This window comes from Loa loa (assembly GCF_000183805.2).
Source record: "Loa loa unplaced genomic scaffold supercont3.149, whole genome shotgun sequence".
Lineage (NCBI taxonomy): Eukaryota > Metazoa > Nematoda > Chromadorea > Rhabditida > Onchocercidae > Loa > Loa loa.
In genome coordinates, this window is record NW_018108329.1 from 9779 (window position 1) to 35166 (window position 25388).

The 25388-nt window shown below is 35.6% G+C and overlaps 5 protein-coding genes across 5 annotated transcripts; 1 reads left to right on the forward strand and 4 right to left on the reverse strand.

Moving 5' to 3' along the window:
- On the reverse strand, positions 1-183 carry LOAG_02531 (hypothetical protein; the record flags this gene model as incomplete). The annotated part of the gene is made up of 1 exon (XM_003138068.1): positions 1-183. One exon carries the CDS (start codon positions 181-183, stop codon positions 1-3), a length of 183 nt encoding a protein of 60 aa, XP_003138116.1.
- A 599-nt stretch (positions 184-782) lies between these two features.
- Positions 783-7951, forward strand: LOAG_02532 (hypothetical protein; the record flags this gene model as incomplete). The annotated part of the gene is made up of 20 exons (XM_020446036.1): positions 783-924; positions 1015-1114; positions 1362-1497; positions 1693-1773; positions 1932-2077; positions 2299-2395; positions 2583-2699; positions 2927-3043; positions 3134-3262; positions 3444-3671; positions 3856-3994; positions 4349-4495; positions 4836-4956; positions 5264-5557; positions 5665-5843; positions 6185-6353; positions 6563-6644; positions 6766-6996; positions 7441-7593; positions 7844-7951. 20 exons carry the CDS (start codon positions 783-785, stop codon positions 7949-7951), a joined length of 2916 nt encoding a protein of 971 aa, XP_020303574.1.
- A 1106-nt stretch (positions 7952-9057) lies between these two features.
- Positions 9058-16583, reverse strand: LOAG_02533 (TK/Met protein kinase; the record flags this gene model as incomplete). The annotated part of the gene is made up of 20 exons (XM_003138070.1): positions 9058-9289; positions 9578-9735; positions 10314-10455; positions 10599-10708; positions 10917-11185; positions 11293-11436; positions 11547-11622; positions 11764-11854; positions 12080-12247; positions 12467-12600; positions 12921-13115; positions 13283-13432; positions 13544-13637; positions 14206-14318; positions 14511-14615; positions 14937-15058; positions 15338-15579; positions 15729-15920; positions 16103-16351; positions 16543-16583. 20 exons carry the CDS (start codon positions 16581-16583, stop codon positions 9058-9060), a joined length of 3027 nt encoding a protein of 1008 aa, XP_003138118.1.
- A 1144-nt stretch (positions 16584-17727) lies between these two features.
- LOAG_02534 (hypothetical protein) lies at positions 17728-18047 on the reverse strand (the record flags this gene model as incomplete). The annotated part of the gene is made up of 2 exons (XM_003138071.1): positions 17728-17846; positions 17906-18047. 2 exons carry the CDS (start codon positions 18045-18047, stop codon positions 17728-17730), a joined length of 261 nt encoding a protein of 86 aa, XP_003138119.1.
- A 5416-nt stretch (positions 18048-23463) lies between these two features.
- On the reverse strand, positions 23464-23883 carry LOAG_02535 (hypothetical protein; the record flags this gene model as incomplete). The annotated part of the gene is made up of 2 exons (XM_003138072.1): positions 23464-23686; positions 23789-23883. The coding sequence occupies 2 exons, from the start codon at positions 23881-23883 to the stop codon at positions 23464-23466; spliced, it is 318 nt and encodes a 105-aa protein (XP_003138120.1).
- Between the last annotated feature and the right edge of the window lie 1505 nt (positions 23884-25388).

Consider the following 25388-nt stretch of genomic DNA (forward strand, 5'->3'; position numbering starts at 1 on the left):
CTATGGTCCTCTGATATTCGCATTCCTTCCATTATCGATTCGTTTCAGAGGCTTCCCCATACAACACTGTCTATCCTCACCCTCATAACAGACAGACAAGAAAACAAACAATCCTGCATGGTGAACCGGAGCGATCCGGTTTGAGCTAGCTCGCAAACCGAATGAACCATGGTGGTTAGCCATCTTTTCGAGGAGAAAGGCACACAACACCCATTTGTAGAGGAGAGAGAGGAGATACGCATGCAACACAGTCAATGATCATCGTGTGATCCCTTACGTGATGTTTGTTTGAGGGATGTTGATTAGCAGCAATCTGTATGCGTCGTCCATCAACACATGTGTATTTTCCCCTAACACACGGGTTACATGAAAGCACATACACAACATATGGTTTATGGTTGGACATTAAAGTCACATCCGGGTCAGGTTGGTGTGATGAGTGTTGACGTTTTTATATATCCATCCAGTTGTTACATGCTGCAATTTCGTCCACTAATGCCTATAAAGCAGTCCTTATAACGATCTCCTCTTGGTTTTACGTGGTGATAGCTTTATTGTACCCAGCCAGTGTACTTCATCATGCCCATACCCTAGTACTCTGGCTGTGCACAACTTTTAGATTGGTTCTACGATTACCGAATTTTTTCACTGCAAAATGGTTTACTAAGATCATTTAGCATCAGCTCCATATATAAATATGCTTTTTACTGTTTTTCAATCCAATTTACTGACGGGTTAATTTGGTATAATTATATGAATATATTGGATCAACTGCTTTGCAGATGGGAGAAGACTTTAATCGGTGTGATTTGTGTCGCGCCAAACTCTGCGGTTTCTCGCCACCTGCTGATTCAACCCCCATAACAGCGCTGCTCCCGTGTCTTCATGCTTTTTGTCCGTCCTGTAAAACTAAATGTGAACAAGGTCTGGTATGGTCTTATTAACAGGGTACAGTTCTGTGCAGTTTTTCAGAAAACAGGGAAGGTCAGAAATTGAAATTTGATTTGATTACAGCATCACTGAATCACCAGACGTTGGTTTGCGAGATTTGTCACACGGAATGTCTTCGATCTCATGTACTTAATCTTCCAAATACAGGCGAATGTACTATAAGGTTAGTTACCTCCATTTTTGAACTAGGCAGTATGTTTGTTGAGTGTACTGATTTTATTATGTTATTATGTAAATGTAGAAATGAGCTTTTATGTATTGTCCCTAAAATCGTGCTTAATAACTGGAGTTCACGAACAACTTTTCTGCCGTTCTTGATGAAGCCTTACTTTAAAAATGATGCAGGAAATGTCGTTTTCGTCATTCTAGCTGTGATTAATTGTACCGGAACATTTCATTTTCTATTTCAGAAGATGTGAATCTGCAGTCTGTCCAGATAAGCATCAGGCTACAACTAAATGTATTGTTTGCAATGAAGCTTTATGTGCTGATTGCAGTTTAGCACATCAACGCGTCACCGCAACATCTTCTCATTTTTTGCAAACTGTTAGTTAATATTTCTTTCAAATTCATTGTGTTGTTAAAAATGACAATTATAAATAGTTGTTGCTGTTATCTCAAGACTCACATTTACTTGTTGCGCCTGTTTTAAAAGTTTTGCAGGAAGACTAGTTCTAGCTATTTTTGAAAAGGATATATTTCAGAAATTTTTTTTGCAGGCTTCATGTTTATCATTTTCAGTTATGTCCTGTGATTCCGAAGTGTGTCCGTTGTCGTCTCCATAGCAATATGAAAATTATATCGTTATGTCAGTGTGGGTCGGTAAGAACTTTTTCGTTTGGTAGTTTGCCATAATTATATGTGGCATTAAAATTCTTTTTCGAGAAATAAAGAATTACTTTACTACTTATAAGTTCCCATATGTTCTGTTTGTTAGTATCTTCACTCAGTTCTTGTGATAAGTAAACTGGATTTTACAGTATGTGTGCATGACGTGTGTCACCAGTAGACTTCATGAGGGTCCTTCACATATGGTAACACCCTTATCTCATTTACCAAATGCTCATGTCGATGAGAGTAAAATTATGTCTTCAACAGCACGAGAGACAACACACATCGATTGCAGGTGTAGATATTGCTTTTTAAATACTACAGTTAAGAGACTTTCTGAAAATCGTCGACTTATCGGCTTTTATAATTTTTTGACAGCCGTCATCTTTTATTTTAATATCTCGTTCTCAGGCTGTAAATGTTACACCAAGATCTGATTTGACCGGGAGACATATACTGAGCGGTTTAGCAACCAATATTTTATTAATGCAACCAAATTATAAAAGGGCTTTTCAGTTTATCAATGATACAAGTGCGTAAGAATGCTTTGAGTGAACGTGTTGCTAATTTAAAGAAGGAAGTTGGGAATCAAGTTGTGCATATTTGTCAAGCGGTAATTTTTCTCATTAAGCATGGCGTAAAATCAGTTCCGAATGTTGTTGAGTTGGCCATATTACTAATGACGGAACATTTGGATGAAGTTTGAAAATGAATAATACTTCTGACAAAGTACTGGCAGGTTCATTGCAGTAGCTTTTTTTTTTTAACTGCTGTGCTGTTGTAAAATTTGTTGTTTGCAGGTGATGAGGAGGGGAAATGACCTGTTGCGGGCACTGGATGCCGTTCAGTTTTATAAAGGGCAGGAGTATGACAAACTTCGTAATGAGCTACTTTGGCAAAAACGACGATTCAGTAGAGTAAGTGGATTTATTTTAATGGACTGTGCTGAAATTGCTGGTTACAAATTGCTAGTTTCTAGTTACAAAATTATTGCGTTGCACTGGGAATAAGTGGTTTTTTTAGTTGCAAAATCATCGTAAACCTCATTTCTTCATTTTGTTCTCAGTAGGTCCTGAGTTTGCAGCAGGCTTGGAAAATCATATATTTTGTATCAACAGTTTTTAAAAGTCTGAGTTGGTTGTAGATTAACTTATACGCTTCACACATCAAACATTTCGACGATCTCACAACGCTTGTGGTTATGCGGCAGTTTTTGGAGAACTGTATCATAGTTATTAAAGCAAAGAAAGTTAGTAGTGAGGTTTGTTAAGTTTGGGATGTTTTTCAGTATTCTTTATATTTTTCAGAAGAACTTTATGTAAATTGCTAACGGTTTAAAAATTGTTTCCAGAGAAGTTTGAATGGCCTGCAGCGTCCAGCGACGGTTCAGTTCAAACCCGATATAGAACAAGTTCTAGCAAATATCAGTCAGTGGGGGCGGATTTTTGCCGAAGTCGATGATTTAGGAACACTAAAAACTGTCAGTAGTTGTGTTTAACGTTCTGTAAAAAGAACTTTTGGATAGAATGATCCAGGAAGTTGTTTCCTTGAATATTTCGTCAGTGTAATATGTAAATCTCTCATGTCACCAGCATAACGTTTGAACAGAATTTCCTATAATTGCTTAGCTGTATTTTTCATCATGTTGAGGAATTCTTTAGGTAGAAGTTACCCCAACACCTCTCTCTTCAAATCCCATAGATGTTCCATTGTTCGACACCGCAACGAATAGATCGAGAGGATCTTGTTCATCGACAAGTATTTATGCACAACGCTCATACCCGAATAGATCAGTTATGCCGAGTACCTCAAATCCTGTTACTTTGCGACTGCCAGTATCACAGGAGCATTCCCGGCTTTTGCAACAGCAACAGTTTCATGTCCAGGAGGTTGGGTTTTGTTCTTCATACAGAAGGGATTTTTAGTATCAAGAAATATAAGGTTCTAAAAAATTTTAAATCTTATTATTGTTTAGCCTACATTTTTTGGGACATTGCATTTTATGCATATCGTGAGTTTGCAGCAACAAATTACTAGTTGTTGGTACATCTGAACTTCACCTTTTACTTATAGTTGGCAGCAAGACAAATGCAAAATGCTCGAAGGCAAGGGTTCCCGCAGTCTCAGTTTTTTGGTTCTCTGCTGACTGAAAACTCTCAACGTCCAGGGTCTATTCAGCTACCAAGCCCACGATATTCATATCCATATGTTTGTGAGTTAAATTCCCTTACCTTTCACCCGTTTTAATCGCAGCATGCAGAATGATGACACTTGCTTGGGAGATGTAGGAGTAACTATTTCGGAGAGATGGTGCTATATTTGATAGTTGCAGGATAGCTGCTTTCATACAGTTTTGAAAGAATTTGATGAATAAGGGGTGATCGGAAAAACAAGTTCTAACTTTCAGGAAAGATCAGAATTTGAATAGCATTTTCTTGGATTAAGGTTCTCTCTCGTAAGATTCCGTAGTTCCGAATTGGGATTTTATCACTGAGTGAGTGTGCGAGCTATTTATTATATACTTTAATACTTTATGGATTCATTGCAATCCAAATTTGATTTATAGCTGGATTGACTACGACCGAACGACCATATGTTCCTCCATATACCCTTCCTGCTGGGCAAATCCTTCCATATACTCAGCGAATGTTTTTGCCAAATCCCATGCCAACTCAACAACCGCCAACATCAAATTTAGTCGGAGCATATAACGGTAAGTTTTCATAAAAATATAAGCATCTTTATAGATGACAATATTACTTTAAAACAGTTTGAAGGATAGAACTTGACAAAGTTTTAGGAATGCCTCTCACAGTTCAACAGAACACTTCCACGTGCTTAAAGCTTTGTGGTTCATCATTCCCGTTTTTTGTGACATATGTATCTACCGGTAGAACAGTTGCTTTTTGAGAAAACCTTCAAACATCCTGGTCGTTCGTTGTATAAAGCCGGTTTCAATCATGAAAACGCGGTGGTTTTGTTGAACAGATATCTTGCATGTGCTGCGTACATTTTATGAAATTGTTTCATTTGGACACTTAATTACATTGCAGATATTCACCGAGTCTCCAATATGCAGTTAACAAGTTCACATTCAGGAAGCAGCTTATCTGGGGCTCCTCTCGCTCCAGGGTCTCATGCAAGCTCTCCTCTTAAGCGATCCGGCGAATCATTGTATTGTTCATCTGCTGTAATATGAAAATCAGTTTTTTTTTCTTAGTTTAGATTATAGGAAACTTGAACTTTGTCTTTGTAGTTTCACTTCAACCCTCAAGGAATTACGTCTTAAGTTGTTGGTTCTTCTGATTTAACTGACAGCACGTTTTTCTCAGGACAAGAATTATGAGGGCTCCAAATCCCTGAACACTTACATTCGTTCCTGATCTTTAAACCACAGGTTATGACATTTTTACCTGTCACTGATGTGGCTAATTACGGTTCTTACATATCACTGATGTAGCTAATATTTTATTTTTTATAGAATGCAGACTAGTCGACTTAGTATGGTTAACCCTTTACCGATTTCGAGCTCGAATTCGCTTTCCACTTTTTCTTCTGCTGTACAGACCGTATCATCATCTAGTGCAGCCACGGCGGATACCCAACCTGCAAGCAGTTCAAACAACTCTAGTGTATACACTCAAAATGCTGATGCATCTGCAGCACATGATGGATTTGATGTATGCTTTAATTCACCGGTTTCTAATCGTGGTGTAACATCTTCGACGCAGCAAAAGTATGCGCTTATCAATTCTGGACCGTCAGCGAGTACATGGTAAGCTATTGATGGGTTTTTCTAGTGATGTTTGGCATGTGACGTACAGCCGTATCATTTCCGGGAAGCATTAGTGAACATTTGTGAGATTTTCTTTGTAATTGCAGTGTTAGCTCGCCACCACCAAAGGACCCCGAACCAGCTCCACTGAAAATAACAGTTGGCATCAAAAAAAGTAACAATGATGAAATCGCAAAGGTGTCAAATATGTTCAAAACCCAGTTCGATCAAAGCAAACTGTCGGATCCAGAACAACTGAGAACTGGAAGTGAGCAGCAGTTCCAAGGTTTGTGTGTAGTTTCTGCCACTCAATTCGGTATTTTTTTTATTTCTCTTTTGTACATTTTTTATTTTTAACTGTCTTATTCTTCCCTATTCTTAACTCTACCTGTAACACCAGGTTCCCTGGAAAAATCTACCGTCTGACAAGCGACTGCTATCTTTTCAAAACATGCCGTCACCAGTATTTTTCTTGTCAGAGTCGTGGGGAATAGTGACTTTAGGGACTTTAAATTTGTTAAAGTCTTGGCTGTAGACGTCTTAACTGACCGATCGGTTCTTACTGTGTATTGATTTACGCTTAAAATAAATTGTTCATAAGTAGCTGAAGAAAAGATCTCATTTTAGCAGGAGCTTCAGCAGATAATGATGAATCAAGATGGGATGACTATTGCTATGTATGCCAGCAAGGCTGTGATGAAAAAACTGGCTCTCTTGGTTGTTGTGCGCGTTGTCCACGAGTTTTTCATAATATTTGTCATATCCCAACCATAAAAGAGCAGATGGAGAATTTGCCGTATGTTTTTATGAGGCTATTCAGTGATGATTTGATGGATAGCTTGATGTCTGATTTTACGTTTCAGAATTCATGTGTATTAAGTTCATGTGTATTAAGTAGATATTTGGCACAGTTACTAGGTCAGATGCTGTGCTTCGATTCTGACTATTCCTAATCATGGTTGATTTAAGTTTAATCGCCTAAATAAGTTGAAATAGTAGTTCTAGGGATGAATGGGCATGTTCATTATGTACTGAAGCAGAAGCATTGCACGAAAATGCGGGTACAATTGGACAGCGCGAGAGATTGGTAAGTGTTTAAAATTGGTTAACAATAAATGATGCTATAAATCATGCTAATGATAAACCGGTGACAGAATTTTATTTTCTGGGAATCAGGAATTTGAGATGGTGATAAATATCAATTTTAGCTCTGCTCAAAGGTTTTACTAAGTTGCTATGAAAAACATTTGGATGTGGAACCATTTAGTCAACCTGTACCACGAACTGTCGTTAGTTATCATATGATCATCAAGCAACCTATGGATTTTTCAACTATTGCACGACGCTTGAAAGAAAAATCAAAGGATGCATTCACGAACGTTGCTCAGTTTATCCAGTGCATGAACTTAGTTTTCGAAAACTGCTCGACCTTCAATGCAGTAAACGTTTTTCTAGTACTTTAATCATATGAACTACCTAGACTCACTGCTGTGTTTTGGGAAGCTCGCATGTCATTGCCGCGGTATAGGTTCAGTGAATATTTCTGTATCCAAAGTTTGAAAGGTTCTTTCCGCTTCAATTTGTTTATCAAATTTCTGATGAATAATACGTTATGTTAAGCGAAGAATTTGCTTTCTAAAGACTCCTACATTGAATTATTTGATTTTCGTAGTATGAAGAAAAAGGATAACTCTTAAATAGTTCTAACTCTTAAAAATCATTTTAAGCCTCATTTTGTTTCACGTGATATATATCTAAACTTGAAAATCCGAAATATTGAGTTCGTAAATTACCCTGCTAAAGCATATCGGAAGATGCATTATAATTTCGGTTGTTATAAAATTATGTAAGGTTTATCTCTTTCCAACTATTCATACTTTCAGCCAGGTGATGAAGTTGCAAGGGCGGGACGTTCTGTTTATCAAATATATAGTAGAGCAGTAAAAGAGTATCTTCCATGTATGAAAAGTCAAGTGTGGTTATATGTGAATAGATATTCGGAAAATCGTCATGCAGGACTAATGCAAAAAGAGCAGGTAGATATTTATATGTTCGGGCTACGTTTCTTATCCAGAATGGCAGAATGTGCGCTCATTTAAAAGCTGTAGTTGATCCTTATATTTCTTATTGATTATTGAGTACATTTGAACTAAGTCGTACTACCTTGTGCACCCTTTTCATCTGGTTCGTTCCGGAAATTTTCGATTATAAATTATGTAAAAATTTCTGTTTTACCCTACCATTTAAAAAATTGTGTTTTTTTGTTCAAGCAGCGAAATATTGCAGAATGCCCAGACCTCATCATCCACTGTACGGATGCATGAAATGTTGGAAGAGCCTATCACTAAGAAGCTAAGAAAGGAAGTTAAAAGTGAATTTAGTGAAATCACTTGAAATTTCATTGTTTGTTCATTTTTTTGTAGAAAATTTGCTGAAGATAACATATACCTCTTACTGTAATTTCACATTGGGTCTTGGGATCATACTGTAGTAGAATAAGCAGTGGCACACCATCATAAATTTAACACTTTCCTTTCTGGTCTTTAAGTATTTTAAAATGATTCGTATTAAACACAAATACTCCTTTTACCTCTTACTCTCATTTGCAGTGTTGATCATTGCTTGTTGGAAACGCTGCAGTTTCTTTTTATCTTAATGACTCGTAGGGCAGCACCGGATTTTTTAACAGGGAATGTGGCTTTAAATGAATTTATGGTTAGGTTGGAAATCTCCAAGCAAGATTTCAAACGCCAAGGTGGCTTGTTATACTCATTAACTCACTGAATTTTGTTGTGTAATTAATTTCCAAATATCACATCTGTTTATTTAATCAGGTCGTTCTCGGAATACTTTTCATATTAGAACTGTTTTGTGAATAAAAGGCTTGGCAGCAAAATTCACTTTTCGCAAATGAACTTACTATTATCCATCACATTTAAAATCTGCTATGGGAAGTTCGTTGCCTCGAACTTTAAGGCATAGTCCGGGGATGTGATAGTCCGTTCTCTCTAAGCCTGAAGGTTGTTGCAAAGTTTGTTGCTTTTGTCTTGATTTCCAGCGTTTTTGTACAGACTGCTGATAGCATGCATAATTATTCTTGCAAGGAGCTGTGCACATCAGACATCTGCTGAACTTGAAAGTATGTTGAACTTTATGTGTAAAAGTGGTGACTGGTTAGTAAATAAGGAGCTAACAAATAGTTTTTGTTTAAATACACGTTGCAAGTAGGTACTCAAGAGCGACATAAAGATGTGGTGGAACAGGCGTAGCGGCACTACAGTTTACAAATTGAGGTAAAAGTGAAGCACAGCCGGCTACTAATACAAGAGGATGTGTCAGTGTAGTTTACGTCTGTGAAGTTCAATTTTAATTGGAAGATGTTTGGTTACTGATTGATTGCTCCTTCGATTAGGAAAGTAGGTTGTAAAAAGCGAAGTAGAATTTTATCAGAATATTATTTGATTTGACTTGAATTTTAATTTGAAATTCAATGAAGTCGTTTATAAGTTAGTAATAATGGTACCATCACTTGCACTTGAATTAGTGGTGGTGATGAGTGGTACGGCGAATGACCGTGCGGAGACACGTTCATAGTGACTATCCAGAAGTGCACCACCTGATACACCACGTCGTAACTGTCGTACAACGTCCTCCATCATTTCTGTTAATTCGAAGAATGTTGGTCGACGTTTCGGATCTTCCATCCAGCATCGCCGCATGACGTGATGATATCTGAAAAATATACCGATCTTTTTTTTTCGAACACTTGCAATCAATTTATTTCAAGAAATGACTAAACCAAACTTTTAAATTTCCGTTAGTGTCGCTGTGCTTTTTTAACACACAAAATGAGAATACACATGGGTAATCAAAATTGGCTGTGCTGGCATAGTGGGAAATCACTACTGACTATTGAAATTGTTGACAATTACAGTGAGTTGAAGTGGATCATTACCGAAGTTGTTAAAAGATATATAGCTAACAAAAATGATTTGGAAATGGAAACTGAAATGAAAATACAGGTTATCCGGACATCCTTTTGGTTTCATCAAACGATGCCCACTCTTTAGTAAACGGAGGATATCGGTAAATTCAAGGTCTGCATAAGGAATCAAACCACGTGTAGCTAATTCCCATAGCACAATTCCATATGCCCAAACATCCGCTTTGAATGTATACTGCAATATATTTCAGTGATTGATTATCCTATCAAAATCATTTCTGTACAAGACAACAGTTCTTTTTTGACTATAAGAGGTTGTCGATTTATTCTGCTAAGAAAATTTTGGTTTCATCTTGGAATTGAGATTTAGTTAAATAGAAAGCCAAAGGGACACCGCAACACATTTTGACTAAAATCAAAATGGACAATTTTAACAAGTTACGCATCTAGCTTTCAGTGACAGAAATATATAGAAAGTCTGGCTACATTTTTCAAGTTATGATAGACTTAACGATGAGGAAAAGTAGATCATCCGATGTGATATCCTACAAATTCATACAACTGTGGAGCAAGCTTAGCATAGACGAGTCAAAAATAACTTTAGCGATTGAAAGTTCATCTGTCAAATGGTATAACATCATCATCATCATCAACTGGACGGGTCACCAGAATCGTCCCTTACAAAATCTGAGCATTTTTGGTTATGTTGATGATGGAAAACCAGCAAGTTCCAAACTTTTATGGTGTATTATGAAGAGAGATTAGCTTATGTTCTCACAAGCTGAGCTATCCGTTTTGAACAAATAGGAAAACCTGTTGTTCTTCAAGCGATTCAATAGGCATCCATCGAATGGGAATTCCACGATCTTTATGGATAGCCTGATACATTCCACATCGTGATACGTCTCGACTCAAACCAAAATCGGCAATTTTAACAACAAGGTGCGCATCTAACCTTCAATGGTTGTAAAATGAATCGAAAATTTTGCGTTTTTTAAGTTATGATAGATTGAATGACGCCGAAACATAGATCACAAACAAACAAACATAGAAACATTTATCCTATAAATTTCAAGTGCAAGGAATTTTTTGACGAACATGCAATTTCGTGCAGCAAGATCTCGATGAATAAATTGTTTATCATGCAAATAAGTCATTCCTTTTGCAATTTGGATACCAAAATCAAGAAGATTGCCAAACGTGAGTCTCTGTAAGTAAAATAAAATGGTAAGGCCGAAGAAGAGAGTTGTATGAAAAAACAGATATTAGAAACATTAGAAAAATAAAATCAAGAAGGTATCTTAATGGATGGTCGGTTGTGTTATATCAGTTTATGAGAAAAAGTAATTTAATAAAAGTTGTTTTGCGAGGATTTAAAACTTTGCTAAACCATAGGGAAAGTAAAGTAAAAGGTACATTCTCCGGGTTAATGATATAATGTCGTAAATCTCCTTGAGCCATGAAATCAGTAACAATGATGGGATAATTATTGTTAGTTGAGGAAATACCAATTAGTCGAGCAACATTTGGATGATCAAAATTAGCCATAATTAAGCCTTCTTGTAAAAATTCACTGATGCCAGTTATAACACCATCATTTTGTGAATCGATTGTTTTACATGCTACATCTACTAGTTGACCATCGGCGCTTCGATATACTGCCCGATACACAACACCGAAGTTTCCTGTAAAACAATTCGTTAATTATAGTAATATAGAATAGTTCAAATATCATAGCAAATGGCGATAAATGGTAATCGTTAATAAAAGGACATTAAGTAAATTATACTACCTTTCCCAATTTCATCACCCAATTCCAGATCCTTCAGAGGTATTTGCAACTTCGAATCGATTTCCATAAAAAGATTCTCATACGGATTAAATGTTTTTATTTCGTCAGCTTTTCTTTTGAGTCCACTAAACGGATTATTGGTCACTAAAAATAACTAATATGCACTTGAATGTAAGAAATCCAGTAGATAAACAACAGAAACCAAAGTAGATAACAATACATAACAAATAATTCAAAGAGAAAAATGAACTAACCGAAAGTGGCATGACTTGTGTCAAGTGCTATTTGTGAGCCACTTGTATGGCAATGTTTCATTCGCTTCCGTTGGTGCTGTAAGGAGAGAATCGACAACAATTAATTCATGCGTGCAGTATTGTTAAGCACATTCCTGCATATGTCAAGCTAGATAATGTAGAATGAAATTTTCGAATGAATACAATTTTCCATTTCTTATAGTAGTTCAAGGCTAACTTTATGGAATTGACGAAGAAGGCATAAAATAAGCACGATCAGGGATGCCAGCACAATCACCGCAAATATTGTTACAATTGCTCTGCTGTGTCTTAAAATCGATGTAAATGGTAAGCTTATACATAGCCGATTTTCAATTTTAGTAGAAAAGTGTTGATTGTAGCCAACAACATTTGGTACCTAATACCATCATCCTTTTATATGCAACGTCATGCACATATAATAAACTTGCAACAAGCAACAGTTTTTCTAAAATAACGAAGTACAAAGTTTCACGAAAATTTCAGTTGGATAATCAGTTGTGATAATCAGTTACTTCGAATGTGAGTGTGTGCTTGCCAAAATGATGTTTTTAGTGTGAGAATCCCGCTTTTTCGGCAATTCAGAAGTGATGCTAAATCGGCCAAACGATCGCAGCTTCCCTTCCAGATAAAAATCGCAGTCTTCCACAGCATTAACTGGCATGTTAACAACACAAGATAGCCTAAAAAAAATGTCAACATACTGAAATTCCACTACCTTTTTTCATTATTTATAAAATAGCCAAATCTTTCGAGAAAACGTGGTAGAACAATTTTTTGGCACCGGCCACTCAAGTTATAGTCGAATATATCTGGGAAACAAAAAAAATCTTTTGCTTTGCAAAAGCATAGGTAGAGCATGAAGTTTGCCAGTCTGATAATTTTTATTCATATGAACTAACTTTGTTGATCCGAAATCTGATATAGCACAGTTCCGATCGCATATTTTGGCAACGATATCTTGCAATCTATCGAGTTTTCTACCATATACTTCAAGCGAGGTATAGTTGGAGAAACTTGATGATGGAATGTTTATCTCAAATATTTGTGTGCTGTGAGGAGATAGATCCGCTCTATTACATGAATTTTGCCAGTAAATCAGACGCCTCGACTTAACACCTTTCAAAGTATTCTTTTTTCTCTTCCTTTTGATTAAATTTTTGATTAAATCCAACAATTTCACGTTGCGTTGCAACGTGCTATAATGCGGTCATGCAACATTGGAGAAGTTTTTAATCTATAGCAGTAATTTTCCTTTAGAAAATAATAGTGAATAAATTATTACCCAAATTTAACAAGATTAGGAAAATTTTACACCAAGGTACACGGCTCATAACAGGAATAGTGATAACTTACATGCTCAATAAATGGAGTACAGAAATTATCAACTGTGTAGAATGGACAGCTCCTGCCCTTTGATCGTGAAAATGCATAACCAGAACCATTACTCATAGCACACCAAAGGCACTGAAGCGGATCAGACCAGTTCGACCGTTCCAGCGAATCACAGCTGTCATAAAAATAGGAACATGCCAACTCCGCATAGCTTAGCTAAAAATGGAAAGGAAATCGATTCCCAGAGAACTGGAATAAGTTCATTTTAAATCTCCGTGTTAATTTCTTAAATTTAAAAATCAAATTTGAAAAAACATATCATTCACCCATTCAAAAAAGTCTTTTATGAACTAGAATACCAGATCTAAAAAAAAGTCACGAACTTCATTATCTTGAACAAAATAAATCCGACTGCGCGACAAATCCGCAGCAATGCGGTACTTAGGAGTATGAGATTTTTCTGTGAATTGAGTCTGCTGCAATTGAAGTGACCACAGGAGTGAAGATGCCACTTGATCTGTTTGATCTGACACCTAAATTTATACAGAATTCAAAAAAAAAAAACTAAAACATTTCATTCTTCTCAAAAAGGAAAAACATCGTCTATTAACATCAGTTGATCGCTTCAAAATAAATTAAAATACCCGATTTAAAATACCGTCAGAACGGACACTGAATAATGCGTCATCTTCATAAAAACGTTTCACAGACAGGATATCTTCACCAGAACCCGGTAAACTATAAGATGTCAACCATTATTACAAGATATTGTGAACAATGAGGCAAGCTCGAAAAGAATGAAGTTATGCTATTAATTTTCATTGTTTCGAGATATTTTTTCGGATCGCTTCCACCGAGAACAGAAATTGAGATATTATTTACCGTTCTTTCTAAGAATATCGAACGAGAAAAAATTAAACAATGTTTAAAGTTCCCAGCTCTTTTGGATAATGCTCAAAGCTTTCATTATGATCATACTATAGACATTTACATATTTACTCAACGAAACTTCATATATAGATATCAGTAAAACAAAGATTTGGACCTGTTTCCTGCTTATCCCATTTGCGGTGAGTGGTACCAAAACGATCAGAATCTTTTCTGTATTACTAAGTCGATTTTTTAATTTATGCTAACTTAGCCCCCTCTCCTTTTTGTCATTCAGCAATATAAATCAAGCTTTTTTGCCAGTTTTGCTTGCTGTGATCTCTCCTGTTCTCTAAGTAGACATCACAACTGAATTTCATATGGATTCAAAACAGAAACCCTAAGGAGGAGAAAAAAGAAATTTTCACTGATAGCTTACACCGCTACGAGTTGTCCTGAAAATGCATGGAACTGTTCTAACCATCCGTAACGATATGCAAATGATGGAAACAATTCCAAATCACAATTATTTAACGGTTCCTCTACATAGTTCTGCAATATAAATGTAAGATGCTATATGCTCAATGCATAGCATAACTTTTACAACTGTTCTTTTCATATTCAACAAAATCCGAGAAATGAAAAAAAAAATTTCAGTACTTTTTTTCGAAATTATCTAAAAAACTATTGTTGAATCTTGAAAGAAAATAAAATTTATGAAATTTTAAAAGTGAATAGACTCACACCACCAAATCTCAAACAGGTTCGCATAGCATGTCCATCAGCACGTCGTGAAAATACAAAGCAATGTGGAGGCAATTGTTCGGAATTTTTAACCTTTTGACACTCCTGAAATTCTGTTAGTCTAAGGTTAAGGAATAACCAAGATTTCTTGTCTCTGAACACTAACTTTCCACGGGTTTCTCGAACCCACGTTAAATGAACCGGTGTGCAGTTACATGGCTGTAGTGGAAATGTGAAAATTTTTGGGACATAAACAACTGCTCGATCGAAAAATTATGATAAAGGCTCATTCAAAAAATTATCATCAGAGAAATGAAAGTAGGGCTAAATTATGTTTCAAAAGTAAAAAAACCAACTTGCCTTGAATGATGACTTATAGGAAATGTTCTGACAATTAATCCATATTTGATTGAACGCATTATTAACAAGATCCATAGTATATTTACATGCAACATTTTCATTTTTTGCAGATGTTTGGAACACAACAATCAACTCATCACTCTTTGGATCGTACTCAGCTGCCAGTGAAAACACATTTGTCCGCAAACCTAGAACATTGTTCAAATTCGATTTTGTAATTGAAAACGCACAGAAATAAAAAAAAAAAGGAAAAGAATCTGAACGGATAAATAAGAAACAACGATTTGGGTTTCAGTTATATTAAATAATCACGGGGAGAATTTTAAAGACTGAAAAAAGAAAACTGTGAAAGTGGAGTTTTCGATGCATAAGGGAGTTCATTAGTACTGAACCTCAAAACGACAAAAGTTGATTTTAATAATCATTAAGATGAACTATCGATTTAAGTGACAACTGAGTAAATTTACTAAAATTTCCACAGGTAAGTGCCATATCAATGCGAGATTCCAGCTTTTCTGTACGATCCTTGTCGCATATTCGAGTTATTCGAACCGACATCACAATCATTTCTTCGATCTTGGCATTGATGTATGGTTCATAGGGCCGTCGTGCTGATCCCACAAAGTAAGTGTAACCACGCCGATTGAATGCAGTTGCTAAACCATGCTTGTCAATGATTCGTATATCCTCTGCTGATTGTACTGATGCACTGCAGAAAAAATCATTGTTAATAATTGTTAAGGATTATATAGGAGAAATCTTTCAGTCCTCTCTAGAGAAGTTTCATGTTTCAATTTTGTACATTTGCACCGTTATTCCATTCTGGTGTATTATAAGATTTGATAAAAAATGATTCACTTGCTGGATGCATGATATGAAGGGAATCTCAGGATGGTAGCCTCGCTAGCATTCTTAGTTACGACCCGTATGTTAACATTCTGGTTAGAATCCTTCACTACTGTTGCATACATCAATTCTTCAATCTTTTTTCCATTCAATGCTAGCAGATATTCCGTACATGATTTCTCTGGGAAAGTCAATACGCATAATCTAAAACATGTTCACTTGACGCCTTTTCGAAATTGTTTGAATTTTTTTCAGTTTAAATAACTTATGATTTCGTTAGTTGCTTCAAATTTCAGATTTCGGGAAATAAATGATAAAGAGATGATGGAGAACTGAAATATGTAAAATAAGAATTTCAATATGTTTTATGTTAGGAACCAATGAACCTGCACGTTAATGTGTCGCAATAAAGTAACATTTCATGATCAATAAATTTAAATTCCAATAATTTTTTTCGGATTGACTTCGGTAGTTGTAAACGGTACACATCCTCGATCCTTACAGAGGATGAAATATTGTATACTACAATAATATTATCCAAAGCAGTTGCAAGAAGCTTCTGGTATATTGTAATACCATATATTGTACTGCTACTTGGGTAACGTATCCGTGAAGCCTGATTCGATTTATTAGTGCTGATTACGAATGCGCCACTAACAACAGTGTATGCATTATCTTTGTAATTAGAGTAGATTACATCAAGAGCAAAATGAAAGGAAAGGTCACAGGTTAAAATTATTAATTTTATTAGATACGCCCAGGGAATATGCATTCATGAAAAATTCATTGATATAAAGCGACTTCTTTCAGCCTATTTTCCGCTTACATCGATTCTTTCTCTAAATGCTTGTATTTTAGACATGACATACTTTGTCGGCGACAATTCAATAAAAAAAAACACATGTTACACAAGAGCAGCCCTGAAACACGAAATGTTATGATTTTAAGACGCAAAAAACATAGATTATCATTGGTAAAGAATCTGAATCCAAATCACCATACCCTCCTATCATATTACTATCCGTTCATTACATTCTAAAATGATTACATTTCGGGCTACTGCAGCGTAACACTGTGTTTTTTCAGTTCACTTTTTTCCAGATCGTGCGTAAAGAAATCCAAAGTTTTCAATTCTATTCGTGTCGGATAGAATTTCGTTAAAGGACTCAGCTGGAAAAGAATCAAACAGAAAAAAAGTCGTGATGTTATGATAAGGGTGATGTTTCCTGTTAAAGGCGATGTTTGAAACTGATCGACAACTTGCATACACAGATCAACTGAAGTAAAAAGCACGATAAATTACAAAATATTGAAACATTCATGGATGAATCAAAATCTAAAGGCGACGAAAGATATCTGCAGAAGCATGCAAAAAAAATACCAGTTTTGAACATTCAAGTAAACTCAATTTCTTAGCAAACTTATTAAAACTCATTCCAAAAATAATCAAGTGGCATCGAAATATGTACGATGTATTTTAAGAAGTGGAAATTAATAAAATGATTGGTTAGATTAAACTCGCGGAAAAGAAACTCGTTTTGAACTTGAACATTGCAATTTCATACTTAGAAATTGCAGTAGTATTTTGATCAGTTCCAAGTGCTTGAGAAATTTCACGAGTAGTAGTGTCTAATTTCTATACAGCCTCTTACGTTATTTAGACACAAAAGAACTCCTTTTAAAAGCTTGTTAATTGACTTAACACAACATTCAAGCCTAAAGATATTCTGGTTTCTCCGGAACTAAGCCCTACATTCATACCAGTTCCGGAACTCCAGAAGGAAATAGGCGCAACCTTTTGTCACAGTTTTTTTTTTAACATTTCAACTTCGACTGACATTAGTTTATTACTATTCAAGAAAGTTTGTCCGTCTTTCTCAGCTAATTGCATAAAAGAATCCGAAAAAACTGATTTATAAGTAGGAATTAAAATTTAAAAATTGGGAGAGACGGGAGAAAGACTAAAATGCAATGCACGGCACTCGTTATGACAAAGTTTTGAACTATCAGTTCACCACTGTTGTACTAGCACAACAGTGGTGAACGTCTCGCAACCAATCGAATACGCACAGACAGCACCAGTACCAACATCAACACCAGCACCAGCACCAACATCAGCACCAACACCAGCTGCAACACCAACATCAATTCGACACAATACTGACACTCCCACAATCATACATACATACCGAGTGTTTTATACATTGTTGAACTGTTTGGGCAGTGACCGATGACCCCAATATCATTCGAGCAGGGAACAACCGAATCAAATATAAGCGAACTGATTTGTGCTGTCGAACAATTGAACTCATCGAAATTTTGGACCTTCATGAAGGAAGTGTGTATTTTGTTCTTCCTGTTATCGCCATTTGAAATTCAAAACATTTCGGCAAAATGGATAGTAAAATGAGAAGTCTTCCTGTTTACCTGAAAGGTTCGCGGAAAAAAAGGAGAACCCAGAAATTTCCCTTCTTACCTCGTGTGCTAATTAATCCAAAATTTGATTAATCAGTCTTAACTAAAATGCAGATTCAGAATCGCCATCCTCCACTCCTACCCAAGAAAGGGTAAAACCAATAAATGCAGGGGATGGAAAATTTTCTTTCAGAAGAGATATTGCATATGTTTGTATGTATGTATATATTTGTGTGTGTGTGTGTGTTGTGTGTGTGTATGTGTGTGTGTGTGTGTGTTGTGTGTGTGTATGTGTGTGTGTATGTGTGTGTGTATATGTGTGTGTATGTGTTTGCGGTAGAGTTGGTCATATACCTTCCTCATTTTCACATTCTTTGATAGAACTTCTTCAATTTTTGGACTAACTGGATGTATACATTTTTGCAAAAACTACAGAAATTTTGAAGATCAATAAATACAGTCGATCACGTCGGTGTATGTTCTTGTGCGTTTCAGTATATGATTTTTCGGGGCATATAGACAACGTGGCATTTAGATTTTCTGAAAAATCTGGTAGCACTATGGAAAAATGCTTCATCTCCCATTTCCCTCCCTACTCTTAGTAAATATTTAAGGAATTTTTATGTCAAGCCAAGAAAGGTAGTAGCAGTCGGACTGTTTCGTTTACTTTAAGGCTTCGATACCGGAATCATTTTTAATTCGAAGTGTTTGGTGCATTAAATAATAAACATAGGAGTTGTGATTGGACGTGGATAGTGTTTTGCTGGGATACACAACTTTTTGGGCAAAGATCGCTAACATCGATAAAAAAATTCATGGGAAAAGCGAAGGCAAAACCGAAGAGTGGAGTGAGCACAATTATTTAAGATGGGTAGGAATGTGTCAGCAATGGATCAGTGGGCTCATTTATTACACGGTGATTTGGGCATTTTAAAGCATGAGAACGTTCGGATTCATAAGACCTCCTTTCAACTTCACCTTACCTCATGTACAGCATACTTCTGTAAATTAGTACTTGAGTATCAGAACTAATCAGAAAAATTGTCTTTCTTACGAGCTTAACAAAACAGATGATTCACAACACTTGGAAGAGGAATGTTGTGCTTTCCTATCCAGTCCCGTATGAGTGACATGGTTGTACGAGTAATATATTCATAATCAAGCTGCTGCATCACGTTCTTTTAATATTATCACGTGAAAAGATTTTCTTTGATAAGAAAATTTTAGTTGGAAGTGAACTGTGTAGCAGCATTTTATTATACAAATAAGTATAAAATTCAATGTCATAATTATTCTCCATATATGAGGCAATATCAAGCCTGTATCTATGATATTCTTAATTTGGTCAATAAATATTCAACGTTCGGTAAAAGCATTTTAATATTTCGATGGCAGCATGCGAAAAGGTGCTCTAATTATCTTCACAGTTTAAATTGTTAAATGTTACATAATTATTGTCATTCAATCGTTTTTCGTGGAATAAGTGTTCTATTTCACCGTCCTGGATAGTGAAAAATTGGTCAAACATGCTTTTTTTTTAACCGTATTCACATAGACACAATATGTGAATTTGTTCTGATATCCTGAAATCAAACGTTTTACAAGGAATATTAAATAAAAGTGATGTTCTCCGTGCCAAATTTCAGAAAATCGAATGCTGAGAGTCACTGCCACTTCCAAGGAATTATGGATGGAAGGAAAAATTATTTGTTTAAATTCTTTGTACAATTGAAATAATGTAGAGCGAAACAATGTCAAAAAAGTCTGCAAGGAATGATTTTACCTTGTTGCTTGTCTATTTGGATTTACTAAGAGTGTTAGTACTTGTACTGTCATTCACGATAAATCTCACCAAAGCAGTTGTGTGGAGATAGCCATTTATTACACCCATATCTCCTTCATCACCTTTTCATGTAAAGCGTGATGTTTTGCAAATTTGCAGTATATGCGAAGCTAACACCTAGGAGTGTTCTTTTTTCTTTTTTCTTTTTTTTTTTATAAGTGTAAAACCAATTATCGTAATGTCACAGTGTGCGAAAATCATTCCGGAAGCATACTGTTAATGCGGTAAGGTGCATTGTATTTCGAGAAACATCAAGAGATGTCAACGTTTGCATTTTCGTTTAAGGAAATATGGCTTTAATTCGGTAAAGTGAGGTTACTGTTGAGATCGATAACAGAGTCGATTTTGCTGCATTAAATAAAAAAGGAAAAGATAGGTGGTGAAATGGTGAGGGGGTTGAGATCGACAAGATTTCTAGATATGATAAGGAACAGATAAGAAATTCGTCAAACGGAATAAGGTGTGGAATATGTCGAGGTAGGAATATAATGGAATGTAAGTAACCGAGATCGCATCGCGGCTTACGAAAACTGCAAGACGAAGTTTCATGGTAGTTGGAAGCAATGTGCTATTTAAATTCCTGACATATTGCTGCAAATATGGACAGTGGTAAGAAGGTGTTGGCAAGAGCTCTAAAAACACTAAAAAACACTGATATTACTGTTAATATCAGTTATTGCTCCGCATTGTAAGATTGAAACTGTTTCTATTGCTGATTTCATATTTGTTATTTTTTGGCATATTCATCAGAAGAATCATGTAATGCCTGCAAAATAAAAACAGTTTGTTATATCGCTGAAAGGAATGTCCAAAGGTGTTCTCGTTACCGAAGCTTTAACATTTGTGACCACATAAAAATTCAATTAGTAATCTAAGAATTGATTTCCATGGTCATCAAAATTCGAAATCCATAAGCTTATCATGGGTTCAACGGAATAAATTTCTTGTATCCGAGACAAGTTATGCAAAACCTTGTTTAATTTCAACCCTAGAATAAAGAGATAAAGACGAAAGAATATAACCGACCTCGGTTTCAATTTCCTAAAAATCTCACTAAAAAGATCTTTATAAGCAATTTAAAAGATTTGAAATCCTTGGGATACACTCTGGTTGAACCAATAAATATCATTTTTAGCTTCGACTTATATTGAAAGTTTTTTTTTATTTCGCATATTTAGAAGCTCTCCAAAGATAAAAAAAAAAAAAAATTAAGAATCATCGCAAACTGAAAGCTTCGATGAGGGATCAAACAAAATGAAACACTTTCTGTTTATTTCAGCGTCTTTTCTTTTGATAAAACGTGATGATCTTCTCCATCATATACTTCCGATAAAGTAAAAAGAAGTCTTAAGGATACATATATAAAGAACAATCACTTATGTATAAGATTTTCCGAACCCAAAAATAGTGAATAGTCAGCAAATTGTGTCCAAAGATTTTAAAGTCGTTTGTTATATTGATTGCTGATTCAGTCTTTATTTTCAAACTTGTTGAAACAGCTGCTTCCGATTTCAAGTGAAAAGAATTCGGTATTTCTTTTTGCTAGAAAAATATAGGTTTAAAGGTTAAAAATGATGCAAACATAGTGATGGGTGGAGTGATTTAAAAATTTAAACTACCAATGCATACCATTAATGGGGCAGTGCAGGTTAAATTCACTTAAGGTCAACACTCTCATGTTGAGAGAATATCGAATCTTTGGAATGTCTTGCAAGGTTGGGTTACTGCTGAGGAGCAATACATGTTGGTTGATACTAGTTTCCAGTAAAAATTATTGAAATATTTATTTCACCTGGAATAGGTCTGTCAGTATCGTGAAATGCTGATGTTTGGTTAATGGGCAATCATTGTCGTCAGCAATTAATGATAAGAAGTTGAAAGTAGCATAGAGGAGATATTTATGGTAGGATTGAAAAAGTTGTCAAAATGATAAGCACATAAATTATCGATATTTGCTGATAGGTCTACGCGACTGTAACAAACTTAGTAAGAGTGAAATGGCAAACCAGAGGTTCTTAATCTTATTATCAAGATTACCCAGTAGTTGAACAACATTGCAGAAAGGAATATTTGAAATTTCATGGGAAAAACGGGACTGAAGATTGCAGTTACTTATTAAGCTTAATTAGTCACATAATAATTCCATCATAAATTTGTTTTCCCCTTGATGTATATCTATCTGTATGGACAATATATCACCATGCAGAGAAAAGACAAGTGCTTGAGTTATTAAAGTGGAGAAAAAAATAATTAACAAAATGGAAGTGAATTATTCCACGATCAACAGCCATAGTTTGCTATCCATTCAGTTATCATTAATCCAAAATTGTATCTGGACTTGATCGCAAAGTCCTATTTTCGGTCTATTAGTGCAATAAATCAATACTTTTAAAACATCACAAATTTTTACTGTAGGATAACAATTTACTGTAGGTTTTACTGTGCAAATTTTTACTGTAGGATCTGTCGAAGAAGTTTTAGAGATGGAAGCTAAACAGAAAATAAAAGAAGTACCTTTGTCGAACAGAATGGTAAAAGCTCGAATTGATAATTTCAAATGACACTGAGGAGTAATTTGTTTCGAAAATTAAAAATTCGCGCATGATGAATCGAGAGACGTCTCTAAGTAATGGACAAATAAAATCTCAGTTCGTTATATGCGCCACCTTTCTCAGAAAGGATGCTTTGAAGCCATCAAAATGGAAAGGTCACTTAGAAACGTTCTATTTTAATTTATCTAATCGACCATCTGAATTCCTTGGAATGAAAATTAAGGAATCTGAAAAGGATGGAACTCGAGCCTAGTGGGACAGGATTTGATTTGCGTCATTTGAGATATCAAAATTGATAGGGAAATGAAACCTTGTCTGATAAAAGTTGTCGAAGAAGTTTTAGAGATGGAAGCTAAACAGAAAATAAAAGAAGTACCTTTGTCGAACAGAATGGTAAAAGCTCGAATTGATAATTTCAAATGACACTGAGGAGTAATTTGTTTCGAAAATTAAAAATTCGCGCATGATGAATCGAGAGACGTCTCTAATTCTGGCAAGTTGCCGGTGTCCATTCGCTTCTTAGACTCCGACAACACTATTAAAAAGGAATTATTCACTTCGCGGGGACTGGAAGGCTGTCGAGAAGAATTATTCTGCGTTTGCGACATTAAAAGCAGTGATCGATGATGAAAAATATGACATGATCAATGCGAATCTACAAAAGAACACCAGAAGTCATCTGCAAAATCCATACCTTATCATTATTTTAGTCGGTACGCCACAAATTCTGTTACATATAGACCAACTCGGTGAAGTTTCCGTAAAAATTTTATATAATTTCTACCACCAAATCCGATTATACATGTTTCAGAAATAAAGGCCAACCTAATATGATCTTATTTTCACTATTTTCGAGGAAGAAAAGAGAACTGCAAAAGTTCGAAAAAATATGTACAATTTACAATCAGTTATTTCGTGCATCGAATTGCGATCATGATCATACCGTCGAACTATCATTATCGTGGTCATCATCCTTATCATCGCTATTTATCTTTGTTATCCTCACCACTACGGTAAGTTGTGACTTATTATCATTATTATCACTGCAGCTGTCATCTACCCGATACCAACATATATTGAATGCCAGATGATCGATCATCTGCCATTCAACTGTCTTTGATGATAATTTCCTTTCATTTGAAATGACCAGACGGACAACCCTTTTGCTATTCTCATCTTGGCAAGACAAAACTACACAATTCCTAGTCGAAAAATAACCGCAATTTAAAGTCCATCCTTCTTATACTCCCGCCTCTCCATACATCCCTTCCTCTTGCCTTTTTCGTTCCACGACATGAATCAATCCGATTGATAGGAATGCGAATGTGGACTGACCTGCTTCCGCTGTCAGTTCCATTTTCCCTTCATTTATCTTCCAATCATCAGTAACTCTCCGCACAGCGTTTCTACTTTTTCATTCATTAGAATCCTTGACACTGACTTTTCTGCATACTTTCTGTACACACCCCACGCCGTCGTGGTGACAGTGATTGCACACACACCTCTTATCAGCTCAACCCTACAGCTGACTGTTGATATATGCTGCGCCACCATCGCAATTCAAAATGTAACATTTTTATAACGGTGGACTAGTGATCTTTAAATCCACAACATGGCTTTTCGCATTCATCCAATTTAATTTGAATTTTGAATTCTTATTCCTTGTTTTCAGGATTGCCACAGCCAAACAAATGCTTTATTTCCTTTCGAAGCTGAATCTCGGACTTGGAAAGTTAATGTCCCTTATGTACGGGTAATAAAACTAACCATGCACATTTTGCAAAGCTTTGCGACCACATCGGAATATGTGGCATGCATGCTTACGTTGCAATAGTTGATTTGATGAAACCTGAGCTATTAATAAGGTTTAATGGTACAACTAAAACAACAGTGACGTTGAAATATGTTTAAAATTGAAGAGTATTGTTGCGATCGCACTTAGCAGAACACATATTCCAGATTCCTAACTGAGATATTAGCCAAGGATATAAACACCGAAATTACTTCAAGAGTGTAGAAGTATCCATTTTAATGTATGTTTTTGGGAGTGAAGTTTCCTCACGGCGTACTTTAATGCTACTTTTTATTACACAAAATTTCCCGAAAACTATTCGGCGGAAGGAGAAAATTAACAACCTGCTCATCATACTCTGTTTTTGTGGAAATGGAGACGGGAAGAAAGATGAAGGAAGAGGAATACAAGGAAAAGCGGAAGAATCACTGCCATCATTGTCACATGATCGTTTTCGTCACTTTACGAAACCGCTCTACATATCTTTTTTCCTCTTTTCTTTTTTTGTACTCTTTTGTGCATTACTCTTACCAAACTTCTCTGTTTTCTGCGACACAATTTTGCTTTTTCCATTTGGGATGTTTGAAAATTAAAATGGGGAAGTCAACATTCCATATGATAAACTTTTTTGTTTTCCAAAATATGCATCCCAAGAGATGGTGATTTAGGAATATTGGTTCTTTTTATTTTTATATCAGGAACGAACATTTGCTTTATGTCGTTGGTATCGGCTGAATTAGCAAAATCAACAGTATGTTTTTATCATATGAGATATTGACATCATTCTTTGATAAGAACTTTTTCCTTATGTTTTGATAAAGTTATTGTTTCAAGTGACAAAAGTCGTCGACAAATTGTAAAAACTCGATTTTGAGAAGGGTTATCCATCGGTAACGTTATCAGATAAGCTTCCATTTGGATCGAACAAACTGTCGTGCAAAATTAAGTAGTTTTTCACGCTATATATTTTTGCAGTGCATTGCATATTCAATTTGCTTTATACCGTTGGTATCAGCTGAATTGACAAAATCAAGTGTGCATGTTCGCTCCTAATATGAAAAAAAAAAAAA